The 22,742-nt window shown below is 36.1% G+C and overlaps 1 protein-coding gene across 1 annotated transcript in view; it reads left to right on the forward strand.

Moving 5' to 3' along the window:
* MALRD1 (MAM and LDL receptor class A domain containing 1) overlaps window positions 1–22,742 on the forward strand; it is a 291,220-nt gene that overhangs the window by 147,460 nt on the left and 121,018 nt on the right. Inside the window, exon 27 of the mRNA XM_049798440.1 lies at window positions 1,499–1,656. Coding sequence (XP_049654397.1) covers window positions 1,499–1,656 — 158 coding nt within the window. The remainder of the gene's footprint in view (window positions 1–1,498; window positions 1,657–22,742) is intronic.

A 22,742-nucleotide genomic window follows, 5' to 3' on the forward strand; every position in this document is an offset into this window, starting at 1 on the left:
CGAATTTCAGCACTTACTTCCAAAACCAGAGCTCTTGAGCTTACATCTAGCAATTGCTTAATTCTAACTCCCCTATTAGCACCTCTGTTTTCAACATTAAAATGTTGAAAATTTGCTTATGACTGGAAATACCCCATTCTGGTTGGAATTAAGTGATTTGTCCTATTATCTCCTAGCCAAGCTTGACTAAATGTGATCAGTCCACTGTCCCACAGTGCTGGTCCCAGTCATTCAGATCAAGGGGCCTTTCAGTGTCCCGTGCCTGCCACCTCAGTCAGTCAAGTTTCCTTCCACAGAAGACTATGAAAGTTTTTGGGGTTGGGTTGCTTTGCTTTGGTTTGCTTTGGTTTCCTCCAAACAGAAGTCATTTGCCTAATATTAAACAGGCGTTAACAAACATCAGCATGCCCAGCGCTCAACGAAGTCTAGCCACCTCTTCCTAGTAGACATTGATATGGCATGCTTTTTATATCTTGTATTCTTTAAGTACGTGGCTTTTTTTTAACACACAAAATAGCAGATGTAGAAAAAATAAGTTTATTTGCATTTTCTAATTATATATATATTTTTAAAATATCACCATGAAAATGTCACTACACTTGTTAAGTATATGCTTAACCTCAGGGAAAATGCAAATTTCTCTTCCCATGATATTATGGCAAACATATATGGTTGTAACTTAGCCAGAGAAGTGTCAAAGTTAGAATGAACCCATTTTACTCTAATGGTGTAAATTTTTTTTCTCTAATTCATATACAAACTTTAGTAGATGTGCAATTATAATTTAACAGTGTGTTATTTATACTACATTTATGTTTATGTGAACTACAGTTTTGGGTTTTGTACCAAGGAAAAAAATGAATTTGAAAACTTGCAGAATTTATGATACTTCTGATTAAAAGTAAAAATGGAAAACTCAAGGACTGTATTAGTGTTGGATACTATTAACTGTCGGCATCTGTTTTTGCAATTTTCTGTGATTAAATAATTTAAATGTGAGTTAATATTCATACATTAAAGAGTACAGATGGCCAAAGGTAATATGAATCATTAGGGATACCTAATGATTTATAAATATATGAAGGTTTTTTGCCTATTTCACAATTTTTTGAAGAGTGTGACTTGCTATTTTGAAGGTTATCTTTCAGAAAACTTCATCCTGAAATTTATCACAGTCTGGTTATTGTATGATGTACTTCCAAAATAGCAACTAATGTCATTGAGCAAGGACATGTAATCAGAGTAGCTGGGAAACATGGAATCATTCTCACTCTTCCACACAGGCCCACCCAAATCTTAGGCTGCTCCCAGTTTATTCCTGATATAACAAGTACACAAGGAATGTGACCTGGTCATTTTTTACCCTAAGATGAGGTTCATTAGTATAGGACCTATATGGGAAGTATACTTAATATGTCTCTGCATTTACTTTGCTGAGTTTTGGAACCTAATTTGAAAGTCTAAAACAATTTTTCAGTAACACATAATTTAATTTCAGGACAATTCCTGTACCTTGAGGCCACTGCAATAGGCCTAAAAAATGAAAAAGCCCATGTGAAGAGCTCCAGATGGAAAGAATCAAGTGGGACTTGTGTGATGAGCTTCTGGTACTTCAAGTCATCAAAAGCCATGGGACGTATTCAGGTTCTGATTAAGGTAATAAACCAAACTTTTTATTTTGAATATCTGATATCTGTAAGGGTACATGTGCTCCAGCAGAGTGCTTTGGCACTCTGCCGTTCTGGTGTTCGGCTTGTTAGACTGGAAGAGCTCGCGCACACCTCCTAGTTCAGTGCTGGTTTTTATTATTCTAGTCTCTTAAAAATGCTTTTACCATTTCTCTTCCAAAAGAAGTTTCTCTGAAAAGCCACAGAAATCTTTTTAAAACCTCTTTCCATTTTCCCTTGTCACATACAGTGCCTTTCTCTTTAATATTTTCTGTGTGAGAGCTATTTTCATATTTTGCTGCCATGCCTATTGGTAGCTATCAGTATATAACCCTATTGTTCTGATGGGATGATATGCACCAAAAAAAAAGAATTAGCAACCTGTAAAAAGTGAGAATAAAATGCAAAATTATGACTGTATTAAGTTATGTATCTTTTTATGTAGACAGGTACAGAATATATAATCAATTTTCTTTAGAAATGGCATTTTCTTCACTAAATGTGCAATGACCAAAAAATTATATAAAAAAAGAAAAAACTATTTAGTTATTCAGTTACAAATGAAAACTGATGCATTCCTTGAAAACTGGCTGTTTCATTTGTTGTTCGTTAAAAAGAAAAAGGACTAAATGCTTGTAGAAGCGAGTTTTAAATCATAATATGATTCTGAACAAAATGTAGAAATTAATGATCAGTGCAGCAAAAGCACGTATTTCACCTCCCTGTGCATGCTATGCATTTTAATGCCATTGGGCATTTTAATGGTGTTCCAACACAACGGCCAAATATACCACTCCTAGATGCAGCAGAAACCTTTGCAAATGAGAGTTTGTGTATTTGTGCTTACCTGTATCTGTGTAGGGAGTTCTGGCTATTCAAGTATAAATCATGGTGCACTTTATTTGCCATATGTCTATTAATTTTTCTTTCTTCAGTATCTCTAATAAAATCTTGGGATAGAAATTAATTTGGTGAACTGCATTAAAATTTCTGTTTTCTTTCCAATGTACATGTTGACTGCCTTCAATTTCAATGATAAATCATATTTCATCCTTGAAAATAAAGTGCTAAAAATTGTTTCTCAAATGTTCTGGATATTATAAGAATAATTCAAAAGCCTGGAAAAAAAAAATGCTTCAGTACTCTTTAACATCTAAAGACACAACTTAGGCTAAGTCTGTCTGAAATATAAAAAACAATGAGCCTTTTGAAAGACATTAGGAGATTTTTTCATGGATTAGTCCAAACACCTGCAAATGACAATAGTCCCCTCATCAAGTAGCTGTAATTAATGGGATATATTTATACAGCTATTTTTCCTAGAAAATCTCAAATCCATAAAGAGGGCAAGTAGATAAAAAAAAAGGTAAATTTGTTGTTTGAAAATAACTTCTCTTTTGTAATGTATTCAAAAAGGAAAACAAAAATAGATCCCATTACTTAAAATGAATAAGCTGCAAAAATAAACATTAATTTTAACTCAAAGTTCAAAGTATGTTCTCATCGCGTTAGTCAAAGGTGTATCTTGTACCACCCAAATATTGTAATTATGAGCACTTTAAGATTGTTTAATTTTAATTGTAAACTAACTTACGAACTAACTTTGGTGGAAAATAAAGAGCAGCTGCATTAGATATGTGTGAGTAGCTTGCACTTAAATTATCACTGTTGATTGTATACAGTAATTATCACATTAAGTATGTTGCAACATGGACAGTAGCCTTAAAAACATAATTATATCTCATTTTATTACATGCAGTGAAATTAATAACACACAATCAAATACTTCTGTTAAACGGGAAACAAAAGAGGTGAAATAAAAGAAAATCAAACAAACCACACTACCTAAAATGAGTTAAAAAGAGACATTTATTCTCTGTTGGGATACTGTCTCTGAAGGTTTCAAGTCCAGTAGTTAAATTCTTAATTATTTTTTCCACCCTTGGGATGGACAATGGGATTTAATTATTTTTTACTTTTTACATATGACCTGAGCAGAGTTTTACTAGATAGTTATCCCCATTGAGATTCTTTTCTACTCTACTTCTAATATTTGTTTGAAATATAATGTTTTAGATATGTATTAATGTATAATTTTATTCTCCTAACAAAATTTTCAGACATTATTTTTATGTTATTTTAAATCCTTGCTACAGGGATCTTAAAGAGATTTTTAAAGGTAGTGTAAATAGAAGACTTTTGAGTAATGATTTACTATTCTTATTCAATTTTTTAAATGAAGGCAAGAATTTTGCATGGAAGTGGGAAAAATTATTCTCATTATTGTATCCCAGATTGTATTGCAGGTCGGCCTAGTTGACCTGTTATGTTGCTTATAAGGCTTTGTAAGTCAGTATTATAGAATTAGAGTTTCTATTTAGCAGTGTCTGTATGAATAAAATCTAATTAAACAACACATAGTCGGGGGAGTCATACTGAAGCTACTCCTGCTAGCTCAAACTGCAGTACCAAGATACTTCCATGCAGTTTGAGTATCTCATGATTTAAAGTTAAGTTAATGTCAGTGAAAGCAGATCAGTAGATTGTGATTAGTAGAAAATGCAAGGAAGAGGAGATGACCTGGGAAGGAATCTACCATTTCAAGTTCGACAAGTTAGCAAACTGCCTCTAGCTAAAGTCATCATGTCCATTAAAAATGGAACTGTGAGTGAACACCATACCCACCAATGGCACAGTAATGAACAATATGATGAGGAAATGTCGTATGGAGGCAGAATGAGGAAGACATTTCTCCTCCTCCTGAATATCACTGTGGAAGAAAAACAGTGATCTAGCATAAAAAGCCATCTTTCTAAAATCATAGTTCATGGTATGTATTGGTGTCTGCTCTTAATGTTTGTGTTGCTTGTCCACATTCAGGAAGCTTAAGAATATTATCTATCATACTACTAAAGTATGATATAACCAATAAAACTGCAGGATCATAAAAGGGATACTATAGCCAAGCATGAACTTTTATGTTAAGGTTTGCAGTCACAGAGAAAACTCATTTTCTAAGGGAATTTCGCTGCAGTTACACTGGGGTTTTTCTCCTTAAATTGTACTTCATATTCTTTGTACGGACCTCTCTGTATACGGAATGATAATCCAATCAAAATTATGGGCCATTGAACTAGTTGCAAAAGTACAGTATTCTTCAAGTCAACCTCCTCAACATTTATACAAGTGAAAGATGTTGACGTTACAGCTGTTTATGGAGACTGCAATATCCAACTCGCCATCCAGCTAAATTAAAATTACAAATTGTTTAACAGCAGTGCAAAAGCTCACCAGGCAAACAGAATATTACCAGAAGAGACCTGGATATAACTAGTCAAAACTTTGCTAGTGCGGTGAGATTTCGAGATACTTCTAATCTTCTCTGTGGCAGTTGTAAGAGAATACAATCCGCCGTAGGAGGTATTTTGAAGCTGAAGCACAGCATACTCACTGTGCCTGTTCTAGCCATGATGGTGGGGTTCTTTGTCAGCACTCAGTACTGGTTTATTTTATGAGTCAGAAGAAACAGTGTTATTTTTAAACATGCTTCTAAAGAGGCAAGCAAGAATTCTTAGGTGAAAAGAATGATACATTTTACTGTTCTGCTGATCTGAACACGTTTCCTCCTGCTGCTTAAGCTGTTTCTGTCATAAAAAAGAAGCAAGTCTTAGGTGTCACAGTGGGAAAGGAAGAACAATCAAAGGTTAAAAACATTTGTTGAAGATGATTTTTGTGGGATCAATGTTAATTGCCCTGCATATAGACATTGTCATTAAAAAAGATAATTTAGGATTTAATCCATTGGGGGGGGGGGGGAGGGGGGATCTTAATCTTCCTAATCTTCCAAGGATTTCAAACAAGCCTCTGAAAAAAATTATGCAGACACATAAGGAAGGTGAAACCTGCCATTAATAACTACCTCCGCTGACTGTGACAAGGCCAATATACAAAGGATCTCATTAGGAAGTTCCAGTGGACTTTACTCAGGCATTTAATGAATTCCATCCAGTTACAAATGAGCAAAGACATAACGATATTCAGGAGGACAAGAGGTCCTGGCCAGCTGGTGGCAAGGGAAGCACTCACACTGCTGTAGGGACGGATGGACTAACCTGGCCAGGGCAAGGGGCAGCTGGAGCCAGGAGCCAGCATCCTCCAGCTGCTCCGGGCTGCTGCAGCACAGCCCCTGTCAGCTGCTGCGGCTTCTCAGCAAAACCTGGAAGCCGTCTCCGTTGTTCCCTTGATGCTCTTATTGGTTTTAGCTAGCCTAAGGTAGAGAGGAGGGGAGAGGGCTGGTACTGTACAAGTGTATAGCTCAGCAGGGGCCACAGCCCAGGTATAGATGACTCATGGTGGGTTTTGTAATTCCCTGGTTATTTTTAGTGGAGCAGCCTACTGCCCTGAGCTGTCAACAGAAAAGCCTGCAGCACAGAAGCTGCAGATGCCAGCTGATATCTTCTGGACTTTTGTTTTTCTAGGATCGAGTAGCTTAAAAAGAAATTTTCACAAATCGATATCATTGACGCTACTTCTATGGGAAGTCATTCAAGAATAAAGTCTGAGGAAACAACTTATTCTACTTCACAGCTTAAAATAGACTGTGTATTTCTACATTGATTCTTCTTACTGGCTGCATGAAAAACAATCAACTCCTCACATTAACGTAGAAGTTATAGACTTCATTGGTTTCAGGTAGCCTCAAAGCAAATTATCTGACCTCCATGCAGCTAGAGGAAGAAATGTTACATTTTCAAAGATTTGCTTGAATGTTTTACTTAAAAGTCTGCTGAACTTCAAAGCATGCTCCAAACAGTGTACAAGATGTAGATGTTTCACCTTCCCTCTTAAGACATAATAGACTTTTCAGAGAAATTCTTTAAATCTAAGGCAGAAGTGTAAAGTTTTCTAGTATTTGTATATGTGTGAAATAGATACATGAACCTATCTAGCTGTATGTTCAGTAGCTTACATTTATATTTTTTTTTCCTTGAATCCTAGTATTCTGTTTATTTCAAATAGTTTTTCTTTATTAAACCCAGCAAAATACACATTCAGGAGAATTTGGTTCCACATAGCAGTACATGGGTAAAGGCCTTTACTTAATGAGTATCTATAGCTCTCAAAAGGGACACAGTTTTAAAATTTTTACTCCCATTGTTGACCTGTGAACTGTTATTAAAAGCTGTATCTGAGACAATGAAATATCCAATCTGACTAATGAGTCAGAGTAAGGGAGTATTACCTTAGCCCCAGGAGCTTTAAAGGAAATCAGTGGGGATACTGTGAAATACAGTATTACTTGTCAAGAAAGAAAGGAAGATTAACTTTTTTGGTGGCTTTAGTTCCCAGAGCAAGACAGTTTTGTATTTATATTGCCTGAACTGAATGCAGAGTCTGAAGCAGCACTTTCCACCTTTTTAGGCATTGTTTCAAACAGGGTTGTTGTAGGTCTGATTTTGACCCCATGACATAAGCATATTCCCAAGTAAATTGAGACTCACACAGTGATTAAATAAAAATAAGTCAGTTTTCATTGGAAGCATCATTTCTCAAAAATAGTTTACACATAAGGGACAAACAAATATGCACAACCGTAGATAAGGGTAGACACCATTCGGTACATTTTCTTTTCTCAGAAGAGTACATTAGGAAGTTATTTCAATCTTCTTAACTGTAAATAATTGGAAGCTTATAATTTATTGTATTCTTACACTGCAACACGATGTAAGCACTCATTCCAAAGAGTTGGTGAGCAGGAATAATACATTTGGATGTGCTTTGGAGGAAAAAAGTCTTTGAAGAAGGGTTAAAGAATCACTCTTGTATTTTGGAATCTTACTTGTGAAGACAAGAGGTTCATCAGAGGATTTGTAATTTAAAATCATCACGTTTCTAGAAACACATATCAGAAATTTTCGTATGTGAATTATTAAGCATTTTTTTGTTTAAATTCTTTGAGAACTTGACCTTTTTCTCCCTTAAGAGATGAGGATGACGAGTAGTAAAGGATTAGTGTGACTAAGGGCATGTCTCTGTCAGGCAGGGCAGTGCCTGGTTAGAAAACTGAGTAGGCTGGGAGATTTAGACAGCACAATGCATACCAAATCATTGAAGCAACACAGCAATATACTGTAACATTACAGCTGGAATCGCAAACCTGGCCTCTCATGGCTAATACCACTCTCCTATTTTCTGTCCCAACCTGGCACCATATTGCACGTTGTGACATAGATGAAAAATGCACTTTTGGTGTCCTCCTCACTGCACAGTTCTCCAGTGCTGTTTCACTGAACACGTTCCCCAAATCAGAGATGTCTGGGAGTGATTTACTTTATTGATTTGTCAGCTCATAAGCTCACAGAGTGATGGTGGTTACATTGCTGCTTTTTAGCATATGAGGCTTTGAAGCATCTCTGGAATCTTTGCAGGTGTCCTGGTTTCAGCCGGGATAGAGCTAACTGTCTTCCTAGTAGCTGGTACAGTGCCATGTTTTGAGTTCAGTATGAGAAGAATGTTGATAACACTGGTGTTTTCAGTTGTTGCTCAGTAGTGTTTAGACTAAAGTCAAGGATTTTTCAGCTTCTCATGCTCAGCCGGGGCACAAGAAGTTGGCACAGGACACAGCCAGGGCACCTGTCCCAAACTGGCCAGCGGTGTATTCCGTACCATAGGATGTCCCATCTAGTTTAGGAACTGGGCAGTGGAGGCAGGGAATCGCTGCTCGGGGACTGGCTGGGTGTCGGTCGGCGGGTGCTGAGCAGTTGCCCTGTGCATCATTTGTACATTCCGATCCTTTTATTACTACTGTTGTCATTTTATTAGTGCTATCATTATCATTATTAGTTTCTTCTCTTCTGTTCTATTAAACCGTTCTTTATCTCAACCCACAAGTTTTACTTCTTTTCCCGATTTTCTCCCCCATCCCACTGCGGCGGGGGGTGGGGGGAGTGAGTAAGTGGCTGTGTGGTGCTTAGTTGCTGGCTGGGGTTAAACCACGACAGCAGGTCAGACTTCTTTTGCTCTTTTCTAAGACTTTTCAGGGCAGACATTCAACAGCAAAAGTTGTGATTTAAGTATCTCTCAGGGCAGAGTTCTTTTAAGGATCATAAAGCTGCTGTTTAATGATTTTTACTGAAGCAATGGACATCAAAATCAGGTCTTTTTTATATAGCAGCTGTGAAACAGAGACATATTTTTATGAAGACAAAAGGACTTTGTCTAAATGATAGAGGCGGCCTTGAGCTTTGAACATTTTTATTAGTTTTTCATAGCTCTTCTTCTAAATAGGTAAGTTTAGAAATTTAATTAACTTATCTTTTTTTAAAAGAAGAACAAATAATGCAATGTGACCTGGTGCCTTCTGATATCTTTTAGAAAGCATATAGCATTAATAAGACCTGAAGTCCCAAGACAATGTCTAATTTTCCCAACAAAAACTCCACTTGAAACAAACACATTGAACATTTCTAGGAGTTCCATTTAACATCAGAAAAAGTGGAAGAGCTTTCTTTTTCCCTTTTTCCTTTCTAATCTCTTTTTACCGCCCAAGACCCCTTGGTCTTCCACTGAGAAAAGTATCTTCCTTTTGTCAAACACAGACTGAACTGAATAGATGTTATACTAGAAAACTTCAGCAAGCACTGAGGTAGTACTAGTGCTTATTGTAGAACATTAATTTATTTCCAGCTTTATCCTCCTTTAATGCAACTTTTCTTTTTAATTCACAGTTTATTTTTAATGTCTTGGAGATGTTCTAGGTTCTGGTAGTCTTTGATCTTCGCCAGGCTTGCAGTATCAGGCTGTAGTGTGCTTAAAATTACTTTGATGAATAAATAAAGGGTCTTAACAGGAAGAGTCTAATTTTTATGCTTCCAGAATTTTTTTCAGTTTCTGGCTTTCAGCTTTGAATCTGGAGTATCTGCAGAAAAAAAAAAAAAAAAAAAAAAAAAAAAAAAGGCAAAAAGCAGTTGTGTTTCTGTATCTGCTGTAGTTTTTTGTTTGGTTTTTTTTTTTGGTTTGGTTTTGGTTTGGTTTTTTTTCCCACAAAGATGGAAGTATCTGATTCCAATTAATTTCATGTAAGAGTCAGACTAGGTATTTTTTAGTACCTATATTTATGACTGTAATAATCAGTATGTGTATTTGTTTGTAGGTTGACCCCATTGCACTATGTAATGGTGAACTAAATGGAAGATGAAAGGCTGATTTAAGTAGAATTTTCTTATCATTACATGCACTGACATCCAACATGGTGGTAGAGAGCAGTTATCATTTGCAGCAGAGACTAGTCGTGTCAATGTAATGGGAGCTTTGAGAGACTTCTGTTTCTTCCCACTATCTTATTTACCATGGAGACAAACCTTACCATAACCTGGTAACTTTGTGTTGCTTGCCTATGAGAGGGTCACTGCAGCTCAGAGATGAATTGCTTGTAAACTCATGGAAACCCCATAGTCCATTCATAGGAGCATCTTATCTAGGTTTTAAGTCTCAAATTCTTTTGACTGGCCTTTATGTTCAGTCACACACCTCAGGTTGTCCAGCTACCCTCAGCACTTACCACCTTGCCTCATTCTTTGTAATATTTTCCTGCAAGTTTTGCCAGGCCATATCTGCAAAATTAAAGAAACAAGGAGCTCATATAAGGAATGTTAGTACTACTTTTAAGACTGAAGAAAACATGCTAATGTGATTTTCAGTTTGAATTAATGAAGTAATGAGAGATGATACTTCAATACTACTAAAATCAGGAATTAAAAAGACCATTTATGTCCCTGGAATATGTGGGTGTAACTGTGTGGTCTGCAGAGTATATTTGATTTTGCCTTCAGCAGGAGCACTAAAAGAAGGAAATTAATTCTAAATGTTGCATTTCTTATCTCCCACATATCAGATGAGTTGAGGCTCTTAATCTATCTGTGATGTTAATTTTTCTTTAGCTCTAGGAGTTTTAGATTACATGGAAAGGTTTCAAAGGCTAATGCAAATGAAAAAAAAACCCTTTATTGTATGTGTGGATCTTATGTAATTAATAAATAAGGAGAATTAATCTTTAGCTATAATGCTGGGCTTTAATATGGACCAAGAATAACTGGGTGTGGTCAAAATATGAGGATTTTCTTAGAAGAATTGGGGTCTTGTTTTCTAAAGAGAGTGAGGACACAAAAAAACCCCACAACCTACCAAAAAAAAACCCAACCACCCAACACTGAGACTATATCTATAAAAAATATCATGTGGATGCTTTTCAGATTTTCATAATAAATTTAAACTATAAGGCCAATTGTTTTGCTTTAGTTTCAAAATCATAAAAGTGAAAAAAAAATATCTTATAATGGAAAACTTCCTAGTGAAAATGTTGTTTGTTGCATAGTACTCATTGAATAAAAATAGTCAAATGTTTTAAACTAATTTTAATTCTAACACATAATAACAGGAATACAATTAAAAGCATGGAGAACAAAAGAGTGCAAATAACCTTATTTTTATTTCCTTGCAAAATCATCTCTTTTCTATAAACATTAAATGTCACCACACATTTCTCATTATAATAGTAGGGGAAATTTTGATACCACAGGTGCCATTTTATGATTAATAATTATGAACATTTTTTGGATGTCAATCGCTCTTCTCATTGAAATGTAGGAAGACACAGCTATTGTGGAAAGGTTGTATGAAACCACAGTAGAAACTTAGGCTAATGCAATTGTACAACACCATTCATTTTATATAGCTAACTTCCCGATTTATTTAAAACTGTGTTTTGTTGTTTGAAATTACAGTGAAATGAACCAGGCACTCAATCTATATTTGGCTGAATCAATAATTCAAGGCACAAATGTGAAGCATCTTTCAGGTTTTAAATAATTTGCTTAGACTTGTTTTGTGTACATTTATACTGTCTCATACAGGTGGCTAAAAATATTACTTGTTCTATTAAGTGTCCGTATGATAAAGCTACTCTGCCATTTATCCAATGAAAATCATCTGCAGCCCATATTTAGATGTTATTTGGTCTTCCCCTCAGCTGCTCACTGTTGCCTTCCACTCCTTCAGCTGAATAGCACAGCTCAGTATCTTACTGTTTTCTAGTTTAATTTAGTTTGATCTGTATGGGAGAAAAGGTTGTTTAAATGAGAGTTTCCAATGTGATCCAGAAGAGGCAGTATTTAGATTTTGATACATGAACCATCTAATTCATTTCATTGATCAGTGAACAGAAGACTCTTGTTATTTATGACATGGAAATACTCATTAGATTTGAAGGATTCTGTTGTTCACAACATTATTCTGAGCATTTTGACAGTGTGATTCAGTTCAGAATTGTGCTCAATAGGGAGTTCAGAGGGACTATGTTATCAAAAAGTTTATTAGCAGTCACAAAATGATTTACGTGGATTTCCATCCCTTTAATGCTTTATATACCAACTGTGTTCTTCAAGTGTTACTAAAAGAACGAGTTCTTTTTTTTTTTCCATCCTAGATGTTTTAGGAGTTTGTGGGCTATAGAAAGGAATTAACAACTAATGAAAATCCTCCCCTGACTCACTAGCTGCACATTTTTAGCCTCAGACTTTGCCTTAGTCAATAGTATAGTCTGTTTAACTCGGTACACCTGGAATTTAATCTGTCCTGGTTTCAGCTGGGATAGAGTTAACTGTCTTCCTAGTAGGTGGTACAGTGCTATGTTTTGAGTTCAGTATGAGAAGAATGTTGATAACACACTGATGTTTTCAGTTGTTGCTCAGTAGTGTTTAGACTAAAGTCAAGGATTTTTCAGCTTCTCATGCCCAGCCAGCGAGAAAGCTGGAGGGGCACAAGAAGTTGGCACAGGACACAACCAAGGCACCTGACCCAAACTGGCCAACGGTGTATTCCATACCATGGGACGTCCCATCTAGTTTAGGAACTGGGCAGTGGGGGCGGGGAATCACCGCTCGGGGACTGGCTGGGTGTCGGTCGGCGGGTGCTGAGCTATTGCCCTGCACATCATTTGTACATTCTAATCCTTTTATTACTACTGTTGTCATTTTATTAGTGTTATCATTATCATTATTAGTTTCTTCTTTTCTGTTCTATTAAACCGTTCTTATCTCAACCCAGGAGTTTTACTTTTTTTTCCCAATTTCCTCCCCCATCCCACTGGATGGGGTGGGAGTGAGTGAGCGACTGCGTGGTGCTTAGTTGCTGGCTGGGGTTAAACCACGACAAATCTCTACAGAAATTGCAGTCTCCTCCTTCCAAGTTGTACCAAGATTTGTTGTACAGAGGAATGAAGTGTTTCTCTTGACAGTAGCGATGCAGTAAGACCATTCTAGGGAGACCAGCTGTCTTGAAAAGACCAATCTTAAAGAGTCAATCTTTTCAGCTTGAAAAGAAAATTTTTCTGTGTGTAGCTGAAGAACCTGAATGGTCTTACAAATAATATCCAGAGAAGGTGTGGTCATATGAGGGAGGAAGGTACAGGACACCATGTAGCAAGACAAAAGAAGGCACATCATGGTAAACGATACTAAAATACTTTAAAGCATACCATCTAGTTCATATTTTCTGAGTAGGCCAATCTAATGGCAACAAATCTTACAGTGGCACATATATGATGCCATTGCTATAGAAACTTCTTAGACTTCATCTTAAAATATCCCTTTCCATACAGACACCATCAGACTGAATTTCTGCTGTAGGAGGTGTGGGGAAGGTATGCTTTTCCACATATCCCTTGGAGTTCTCTTATTTTCAGTTGTTTTGTTACTCAGTGGTTCTATTTTTCCTTTGATTTGCCTTTTTTTAATGTTGTAATGTTTCCTTAGTTCACAGAAGAAGATTTATATTCTTCTGATAATTAGCTCTGTGCTTTTTGGCTGGAGGGAATAAATCCATTTAGAAAACACAGACGGAACTTCTGCACTGTCTGCAACATCCAGAGAAAAACTGAAGAAGTGGAAATAGGGAATAGAGGTTATCACAACTACTGAAACTATAAACCAGAATTGAATTATGTAACAGATGCTGCACTGGGAAGGAATGGAAGGATATCTGAGGGCTTTTCATTGAAAACCAAAAAATTAATAGAAGAGAAAAAAATGCCACTGAATTTCCTGTTCTACCTTAGCTTTATTTGTATTTGTTTGACAGGTTGGAAGTTATTACAAATTCTCTTTTACATACTTGAAGTGTGGCTGATGCTTGCTCTCACGCTTGTTTTCAGACCTATTATTTTGCCTTAATGTAAGCAATTTTTTTCTATGTTACCACAGGAAAGACATCTTAAAAAGAGATCTCTGCACTTTCTCCAGCATGTAGATTTCTTTTCTAAGAAATATGTTAATATCGCAGGACCTGCTGTTAAACTGTAATTTGTCCCAGTGTGGGTGGCATTCCTGTTACTTAAAGTGCAACCACTGCGGTAGTCACCCTACCTTTTCTTTCTTAATGGTGGGGTTTTACTCACTATGTCAAAGGGAGTCTTGAGCATGATTTATCTCACTCTAAAGTAAGCAGGAAAGGTGGCTATTGCTTTCCATATAGCTTCCTGTGACATGTAACTGTATAGAGTAACATTCAAGAAGCAATATTGGGTACATGGAGGAATGTCACTGGATAAATATTCAATTTTGCATATTTCAGTAAATATTTTTGAATACTTACATAGATATTTCATATCTATGCTGGCAATGCAAACACCAAGATCTGATGAATCTGTTTGCAAACTTTTATCTTCTACATCCCTACCATACTATATATATTTATAACATTATATGTCCGTGAACATATAAGGTGGTGACCACTGGAGCGAGAAGTAGGGAAAGAGGGAACCTCATTGAAGTGTTTTAATGTAATAGGACCTGTCAGTTATGAGAGCTCTCAATTTGTAGAGAATATATTTCACAACTACAGATTAAAAATTTAAATCAGATATCTGGTTCCTTGGCATTCTCTAAGAAATAAATAGTTGTATCCATCAGATATTATAGAGACAGGACTTGAGCATTCCTCTTAAAGGTGTCTCTTTGCTCATGATCAATTCAGTGAAGCTCAAAAATACTTAATCGAACTTTGAGTATCTAAAGAGCTTACTATTATTTCAGCCTTAGTGTTTTGATTCCCCTGAGCCTGTCCAGTTCATCTAATATCTCAGAGGATGTGTTCTATATGTCTACAAGCCCAAAAGCTACAATCCAATTGAAAATAATATTCTAATAGAATACAAATAAGCTGTAAAAGTAAATATCACAAAAAGAAATGCAGTTATATCTCAGTGAACCTCTCACTGCATCAAAGTAGGGATGACACCTGACTGACAGTAATCACTCTCTTATGCATCTGAAAAAGTGTAAGATACTCTTTGACGATTAGTAGGGTATATTCATGTCAATCCTTGACGTGCAGATTTGTCACTTTGAAGAACTGACAGATGAAATATTTAGTAAAACCTTGAAAGTTTTAATGTCATTGTATAAGAATTAAGTATTTACTATTGCTAGTCTTACGATTTTATTGTACTGCCCTAAAAGAACCTTGCTTTTTTAAAAAAAGTTGTCATGGTTTAACCCCAGCCAGCAACTAAGCACCACGCAGCCGCTTACTCACTCCCCCCCATCCAGTGGAATGGGGGAGGAAATCGAGAAAAAAAGGTAAAACTCCTGGGTTTAGTGTTTAGTTACAGCACATATATACTTGTTTTCCTTTTTTTTCCAATTTTTTTATTTTTGTCTCAGCAGAATCTCTTAAAAGATATGTTTTCCCATTCCTTACATTCAGGTTTTTATACAGAATAAAGGTGAATTACTAAATTGAAATATTGATTAAAACAAACAAAATCTCTGAAAGATTCCAGATGTTTTATTTAGCTGAATTGGCTTTGCTTTGGGGCTTTTATTTTTCAAGACAGCTGTAATGATAATGCTTTAATTCTTCATAAACAAATCTTAACATTTTGAAGAACTGAGAGGCTTTCACACAGACTGATTCCATGATTTCTGCCTCGTGGAACTGATTTTGTAAACACTGTGACACTGTGAATAGAAAAATGCTTCTGACCTTGTCCACTAACTGTCACAGTTGCAAAGAAAAGTTAGTCCCACCAGCACAGCTCCTGCTTTCCCACTGTGTCACTCAAACAGCACTTTGATCCATGTGGTTGACTAGAGTAAGGTGCTCCACTTCCAAGCACGTCTTTGTCCAGGATTGACCACATGCAGTGATAAATTCTTCCAAGATAAGATGGGTCAATGAGTAAGGGAAGTTTGGTCCCACTGCCTGAAAAGTTTGAAATTCAATTAAATATTGAATAAGTATCTAAACTGATAGATACTTATCTGAGGCAAGCAATATATCAGTCTTTCCTTTTAGTTTGTATTAAGCACCGATTCAGTGAGGGAACATCTAGAGCAGATTAATTGCTTTCATTTTTAAGGACTGAGAGTTGTATTTTCTTTCTGTTTCAGTGGCCACAGAGAAAATTAGCAAAGTCACTTTTTTGGTGCAGCTCAGCAATACTTTCTTTTCTAACTGAAAGTTTTAGTCAACATTCAGTAAGGCAATGCAAGTGCCAAACAACTCTGCACCATCCGACTAGTTTCAGACAGTGTTCATAAGTAGATTGACACAGACAGACATGAAAAGAAAGGTGTTTCACCATCCTCCTAAAAGGCATCCTGGACAAACACACATTGGCAGTAACTGGTGTGATCTGTGGTCCTGAGAGTTTTGCCCGTGTCCCAGGTTCACCATGGCTGATGGCATGCACAGACCTTCCAAGGCACTCAGGGGGCTGTGCCTAGCCAGCTCCCCCCGGTGGGTGCTCTGAGGTCAGGACACAACATGGGTGTCACCACTGGTTCTAGAGTTATTGGGGACATGAACCTCCTATTTGGACAACAAGTCTGTATTCCTTCTCTCATTCCATAACCCAACTTGTAAAGAAGAACATTAATGGGGGCGGCGGTGGGGGGGAGAAAAGAAAAAAAATTTTAAAAAAGATGATCTAAAGTATGGTTCTTCAAGGACAAGAAGTGGTAAGAGTTATCAACACTATTTGAAGTTCCTTGATTATACACTCAAGATGTGTAGAAGATGAGTTAAAGAGTTAAAGCTGCTTCATAAAAAGCTGAAATTTGATATGTGATTTTGCCTCACATCTTCAAATATGGTATTCAGAGTATTCTCTATAGGAGGAAAAATATGACAGATTTGAGGTTCTCTCATTTCTGCAAATGTTTTTTTATGATCTTGATTCGTAAACTGTTTTGTTACATCTCTTACTGTATATGTTCTGCATTTGTTTAGGCAGCCAGTATAAGTAAAGGTTTGACTTTTATCTTATAATCCAAGGAATCTAGCACTGCACAATGTTTAGCACACTGTCCTTACATTTGGCACTCTGGAGGGTTGTGACAGTTGTCCAGAGTCTTCCTAGAGTTTTTGTAACTGTGATTATTTCTCTTTCAAGCTTTGGTTTTCTAGAGAATTTCTGTTGCCTCAACTCTAAGATGGGAACAATCTGAGGAGATCTGTAAAACGTGATTAAAACAAAGGTGTGACCAGGTTTGAGACAAAATGGAACGAAGTTGCTTGAAATGCTAATGGTTTTATAAAATGGCTTTGATGCTTATTGTTACTCAGTCTCAGCGGTAGAACTGAAGGAAAAAAATGAAATCCAAGCAATCACAGCTGTATCCCTTAAGCTACCTAAAAACCAAGATCAAACCAAGGTAGATTATGCTAGGAAATGAAGAAGAAATTTTTGAATTTGAGAAGAAAGGAGGGCTGGGAGGGCTAGGAAATGAAGACAGGATGAAGTAGTACAAGGTACCTAATGAATCCTCTTTTACAAAGAGGAGTTGTTTTATTCTGTGTTCTAATTGTTGTTTTATTTCTCTGTTCTAATTAGTAAGGATAACATACAGAATGAAGATGTATTTTAAGAGCCTAAGCACATAAAAGTATATTTGATGGAAAGAGTATCATGGGAATATAGAAAGATGCAAACAAGAAACAAAAGGTTTTGCTTGGTAGTAAATGAAATCTGGCTATAATGAAATCTAGTAGATTAATAGTTGTGACAGGATAAATCAAAGTTTTAAGAAGGGGATACTCACAGAATAATTCAAAGAAAATCAATAAATTAGTTTTGCCTGGCGAATATAGATTTCTTTTCCAAAATAAGTGTTTTTAAAATATAAATTCATCTTTGCTAATGAGCAACTTGTCATTCCTTGAAATGCCTATCTGCTTGAAACAAAATTCTGTCTCCAGATGAACTACCAGTCACTTTTCATCAAAGTGTTTTTGAAACTGGCTTTTCTCAACTCAGCACTTACAGCAATTAAGAACCAAAAGACTTACTATTTAGCTCCTAGAAATATTGCAAGTGCTGGCACTTGTGACAGGGTGAGCTGCTAATGCCTTCTGATGTTCTGAAGGAATTCACTATGAGATTCCAGAATTCCAAAACTGGTGCATTTTAAAAGAGGAACTTCATCAGGTGCCTAAGTTTATCAAATTTGTTTATTAGAATGCATGCATGTTCCTTGCTGAAATGCATATTCCTTTATTACAGTGTTGTTAATTTTGGAAATGAAAATTGGGGAAAAGATATTTCAGAGAGTGAAAATCATCTTAATGCTTTGCACAAAGAAGGAAATGAAAGGAATGGATGGATGGGCTTTGTCATTAACTCTTATTATGAAAACCTGCTGAGACTAATACATGCAGACTGTCTAATAAAAGGCTTGAAGGCTGAAATATCAGTGTTTCATCTTGCTGTTTTCTTTCTTTCTATAATGCACTGTGAAAATGCAATTATGTGGTTTTGTAAGTTATCCTTAAAAGTGAGGCCAATTTTTCATGCATACTAATGTACTTAGGCAGTATACATTTTGCCTGGGTCAAATAATTTCTTAAAGATACCATTCGATCAGCTTGATGTTTCTTTTTCAAGTGCTTTTATAGAAGGCAGAGAAATATGAAATAGTGTTTCTCATTCCTGTCAAAATATAACTCTGAAAAATTAGAGAGAAACTTATTTTTAATGTATTCTCTTCAGTGCTGAGAATAATGAATCTTCATTGAAGTCACTGGAACTTGAGTAAGCTCATCACTTTCAGCAGCATATCCCTAAAGTAAAACTCACCCTGTTGCATAGTCATCACTAACATTTTCCTATCTTTTGGGACCATTACTCTGTAGATTGTTGCAGTTCTATTATCTGCTTTGTTGTTGTTGTTTCTTCTGCTTTTTTTGCTACCACTGTTTGCTGAATATTTCTGAATCCCATAGCATGCGTCCCTCAGTTTAGTGATGGAAAGTGTAAATTTCAAGTTTCATATCTCTCCCTATATTGATTTTTTTTTCTATTTGTCTCTCTCAGAGCTATTCTAGGTGGACTTAATCATTTTGGAATTCTATGTTTAATGCAGAGCTTCAACGTTCAGATAATTAGCAGTAGTTTTCTATATGTGATGGTAATCTTAACCGCAAGTCTCTGTGGGTTATCTAATAAGAGAGACAAATTTTCAAAGCAGTAACTAAGGGCAGAGTAGTAAATAACTACTGCTGCGCCCAGATTTTCCTACATGATTAACAACATGTATAAATGTTTTATTTGGTTTGTTTGCATACACTCACCAACCTTACCCTTACCATACAAAGTATGTGTCTTTCTTTAAAATAAAGTAGCCTGTCATAGCTGAGATGAGTTATTGTAACTAGTGCTGTTATAAAGTGCCGCTGAACTGTTTGTATTGAATTGTTATCAGCTTGATGATTGACAGTGTGCCAGAGGGCACACATGCTTGTTCATAACTCAGATCTTCATGACCTTATTGTCTGCTCTCATTTTTCTTCATGTCACCATGAAGAAAAGAGAGGAGAGAGAAAAGAAGAAAAAAGGAAAGAAAGAAAAGAAGAAAGAGGAAAGGAAAGAAAAAGTGAACTTAGAATTCAAATCTTGGGTGAACAAATCATGATTTCCATTCATTCTTTGACTCATTTAAATAATTTTAATAATCTGATACTGTATGTGGATTTAGCTGGTGTAGAGCTTTTTTTGCTTGAATGAAATACAAAGTCAAACTATGTAGGGTTAAGTTACTGTTTTCAAATAATCTAAGCAATATTCTTTTAAGAAGTTAAGTGTTAAGAGAAAATCAGTGAGAAATGAAAAAAGATAGAATCTGTCATGTGCTTTGACAATGACTTTAGGTGAAGAAGACACAATAATCACATCTTTTTTCTTTTAAGATAAGAGACTCTGCTATACAGCATCAGTCTTCGGTTTTATTGCATTTTAATGTGCTTTTTTTTTTTTTCAAGCTATGTATGAAAGACTTAATCCTAGGAACCAAGATCTTTAAAAAATAAGCAAATGTTCTGTGTACAGCAGTGTTGAGGTAGCAACAGCCCAAATCTATAAGGAAGGCATTCAAAACCTTCTGAAAAAAAGACTTACTCTCAAGCAATGAAACCTAAATAAGTAGATAGATGATACTAGAAATATCAGCAAAGATATTCACTGTTCTGTGATATGGAGAAATACAGCTTCATAGAACAGGTCTTTACAATATGAGCAAATGAGGCAAAGCTGTGATTTTTCTTCCTTCCACCTCCTATTTCTTCAGTGTACATGTAAAACTGGAGGACTGCATTCCGTTCCTTGTTGAGTAAAAGGGGAAGCAGGGAAGGACCGTACCTCATCATGGGATACTTCATCTTTTAAGTACTTGGTCAGCCATCAAAAGGCTTTAATGACGATGCTACATCAAGGAAAGTAAAACTTCATTAAAACCAGGTTTATTAGTTAACTACGCTTGGAAATGCACTTGATTCTGAATAAGAAGAAATAGCCTGAAAAGTAAACTGCCCTCCTGATATACTCTTGTAAAACAGAGGGATTACCATGCATCAAAAACTAGAGAAATGAGCAGTGACAGCTAAAGTCACATTATGCTTGTTCTGTACTATGTTTCTGTGCTTTGCATAACACATATCCTGTTTTAAAAATTCTGGATGGTAACAGCTTGCCAGGGAGATACTGTTTTCAAAGGAACCTGAAAGCAGAGAACAGTTTTTTTCCTAACAGTTTTAAAAAGTATGTAAAAAGAGTTTGACTTCTATCAAAAGTCTGAGGGGTGCTGCAGAAAGAGAAGCCTTTGGTGCAGTGAATCTTGAAAGCCTTTTTATGGTATTAATAATAAACAGTTAATGTTTTTTGATGAATCATTTGAAAATATTCTGTCTCTGATTAAAAAGCCCTCAAGTATATTTGGTTTGAAGAATCCAGGAATATTTAGCAAATGTTTTTATTGCCTCCATGAATTTGGTAAGCTCAGCTTCATTTCCTGTGGCTCTGCTGAAATAAATATCAGATGCAAATGAACCAGGGAAATGTTTTGAACCCAGCTCAAAACATGAATAGAAGGAGAGGTGAAGAACAGGAACAAAATCTGGATTTCATTGCTGTTTCACTGCAGTCGTAACAAGGCAGACTGTCTAATAGCAGAATCTTTATAATTGCATCTGGAATAATTGCATACATACTGTATTCTTCTGACACAGAGTGTATTCCTAAGAAGTTTCTTTGCAACATCTTGTAACAGAAAATACATACTCCTATTGCATGCTTTGGATTCAGTTCCCAATATCGTCCTAGCTGTGTTAGACATGTAGCTTTGAGAATAATGGTGGTTTGTGCCTCATAGGAAAAATATTAAGCTCAGCCACAAAATAAAAGGAATTCTAAGACAGAAAGAGATCCTTCCCTCTCCTTTATTCTTAGTATCCCCAGGTGAATTAATGAGGGTATTGAGCCCAGTAAGATACAGTTTCCCCCTGAAGTTCTCAGAAGAGAAGTTATAAACACTTTAGATCATTCTTCAGATGAAGACAAGCATGAAGAAGATTCTGAATTGCAATGTAATGAAACCATTGAGAAATAATTCCCCTCAGACTATCAGAAAGTAGAAGAAAAATCCTCTGAATATGAATAAGAATTTTCCAGTATGGGTAGGTATATCTATGGCTACAGTTCTAAACAGGTTATGGTCTTCTTAGAAGTAATTCTGCCATTTTCTGAGAGTATTTATCACTCAGCATGATGGGACAGTGAAAGACCAGGACCAACTGCTACAAGTCAATGGAAAAACATGCCTTTTACTGTCAGGTTTTCCTTAATGATGCCTCATCACCTCAGCTTGACCTTTAACTATGTTCAGCCCATAGAGGGCAGTGACATGCAATTAATAATAACTTTTCAAAGCCTTAAATGAAAACACCCTCTTTCACATCTGTTTTTAGTGGTCTTGATTCATGTTTTGGGGAAGAAATAAAATTTTCTTATCTGATCTGTCAATAACATTGGACTTTCAGAATATCTCAGGTTGAGTTTGGGGCATTATAAAGTACAGAATTACAAAATAGGTTGCAAAAGTTATGTTTTGAGGAACTTTCCAAAGGTGTTGCCCAGCAGTAGTCTACACTAATAAATAGTGGACCACATGCCATGAAGAAAGAAGTAGAAAGACATATGATGAATTAGCAGGTGTTCTTCTATTGTAGCCCATCGTCCACTTGTCCTGTAGCTTATGGGTATGACCAACAAATAATCCTCTTTAGCAGTTTTTGTCTGCAAAAAGATTAGGTGTTCATCAAGGCTATCGAGACTGCTGAGTCTCTCCATTCCCACTGTTCTGGGATGGAACAAATAAGCGTATTGCAATCTGGACCTATGATGAGGACACTATTGATAGAACAGACTAAAATTCTGTCTTTTCAGCTATAGGTAGAGATATATGTTACCTTTTGATACCAAAATAACTTTTTATCTGTCAGGAGGTATAACTGGGCAGCATAGATGTTTCATTTTTGATACACGGAAACATTTGGACTATGCTGGCTGCTATGATTGTGTTTGTGTAGTGAAACTTCTGCCTGGTATTGTGATGATGTTCTGCACTTCTTATCCTTCTAGGAAGTCCTAGTGGTTCCCTCTGTATTTGCATAAAGAAAACATCTGAGATCCCAAGAACGAGAATTACTTTAATACCTGGAGTTTTTATTGATACCTCAGTGCTGTAC

Source organism: Accipiter gentilis, chromosome 4 (genome assembly GCF_929443795.1).
Source record: "Accipiter gentilis chromosome 4, bAccGen1.1, whole genome shotgun sequence".
Lineage (NCBI taxonomy): Eukaryota > Metazoa > Chordata > Aves > Accipitriformes > Accipitridae > Astur > Astur gentilis.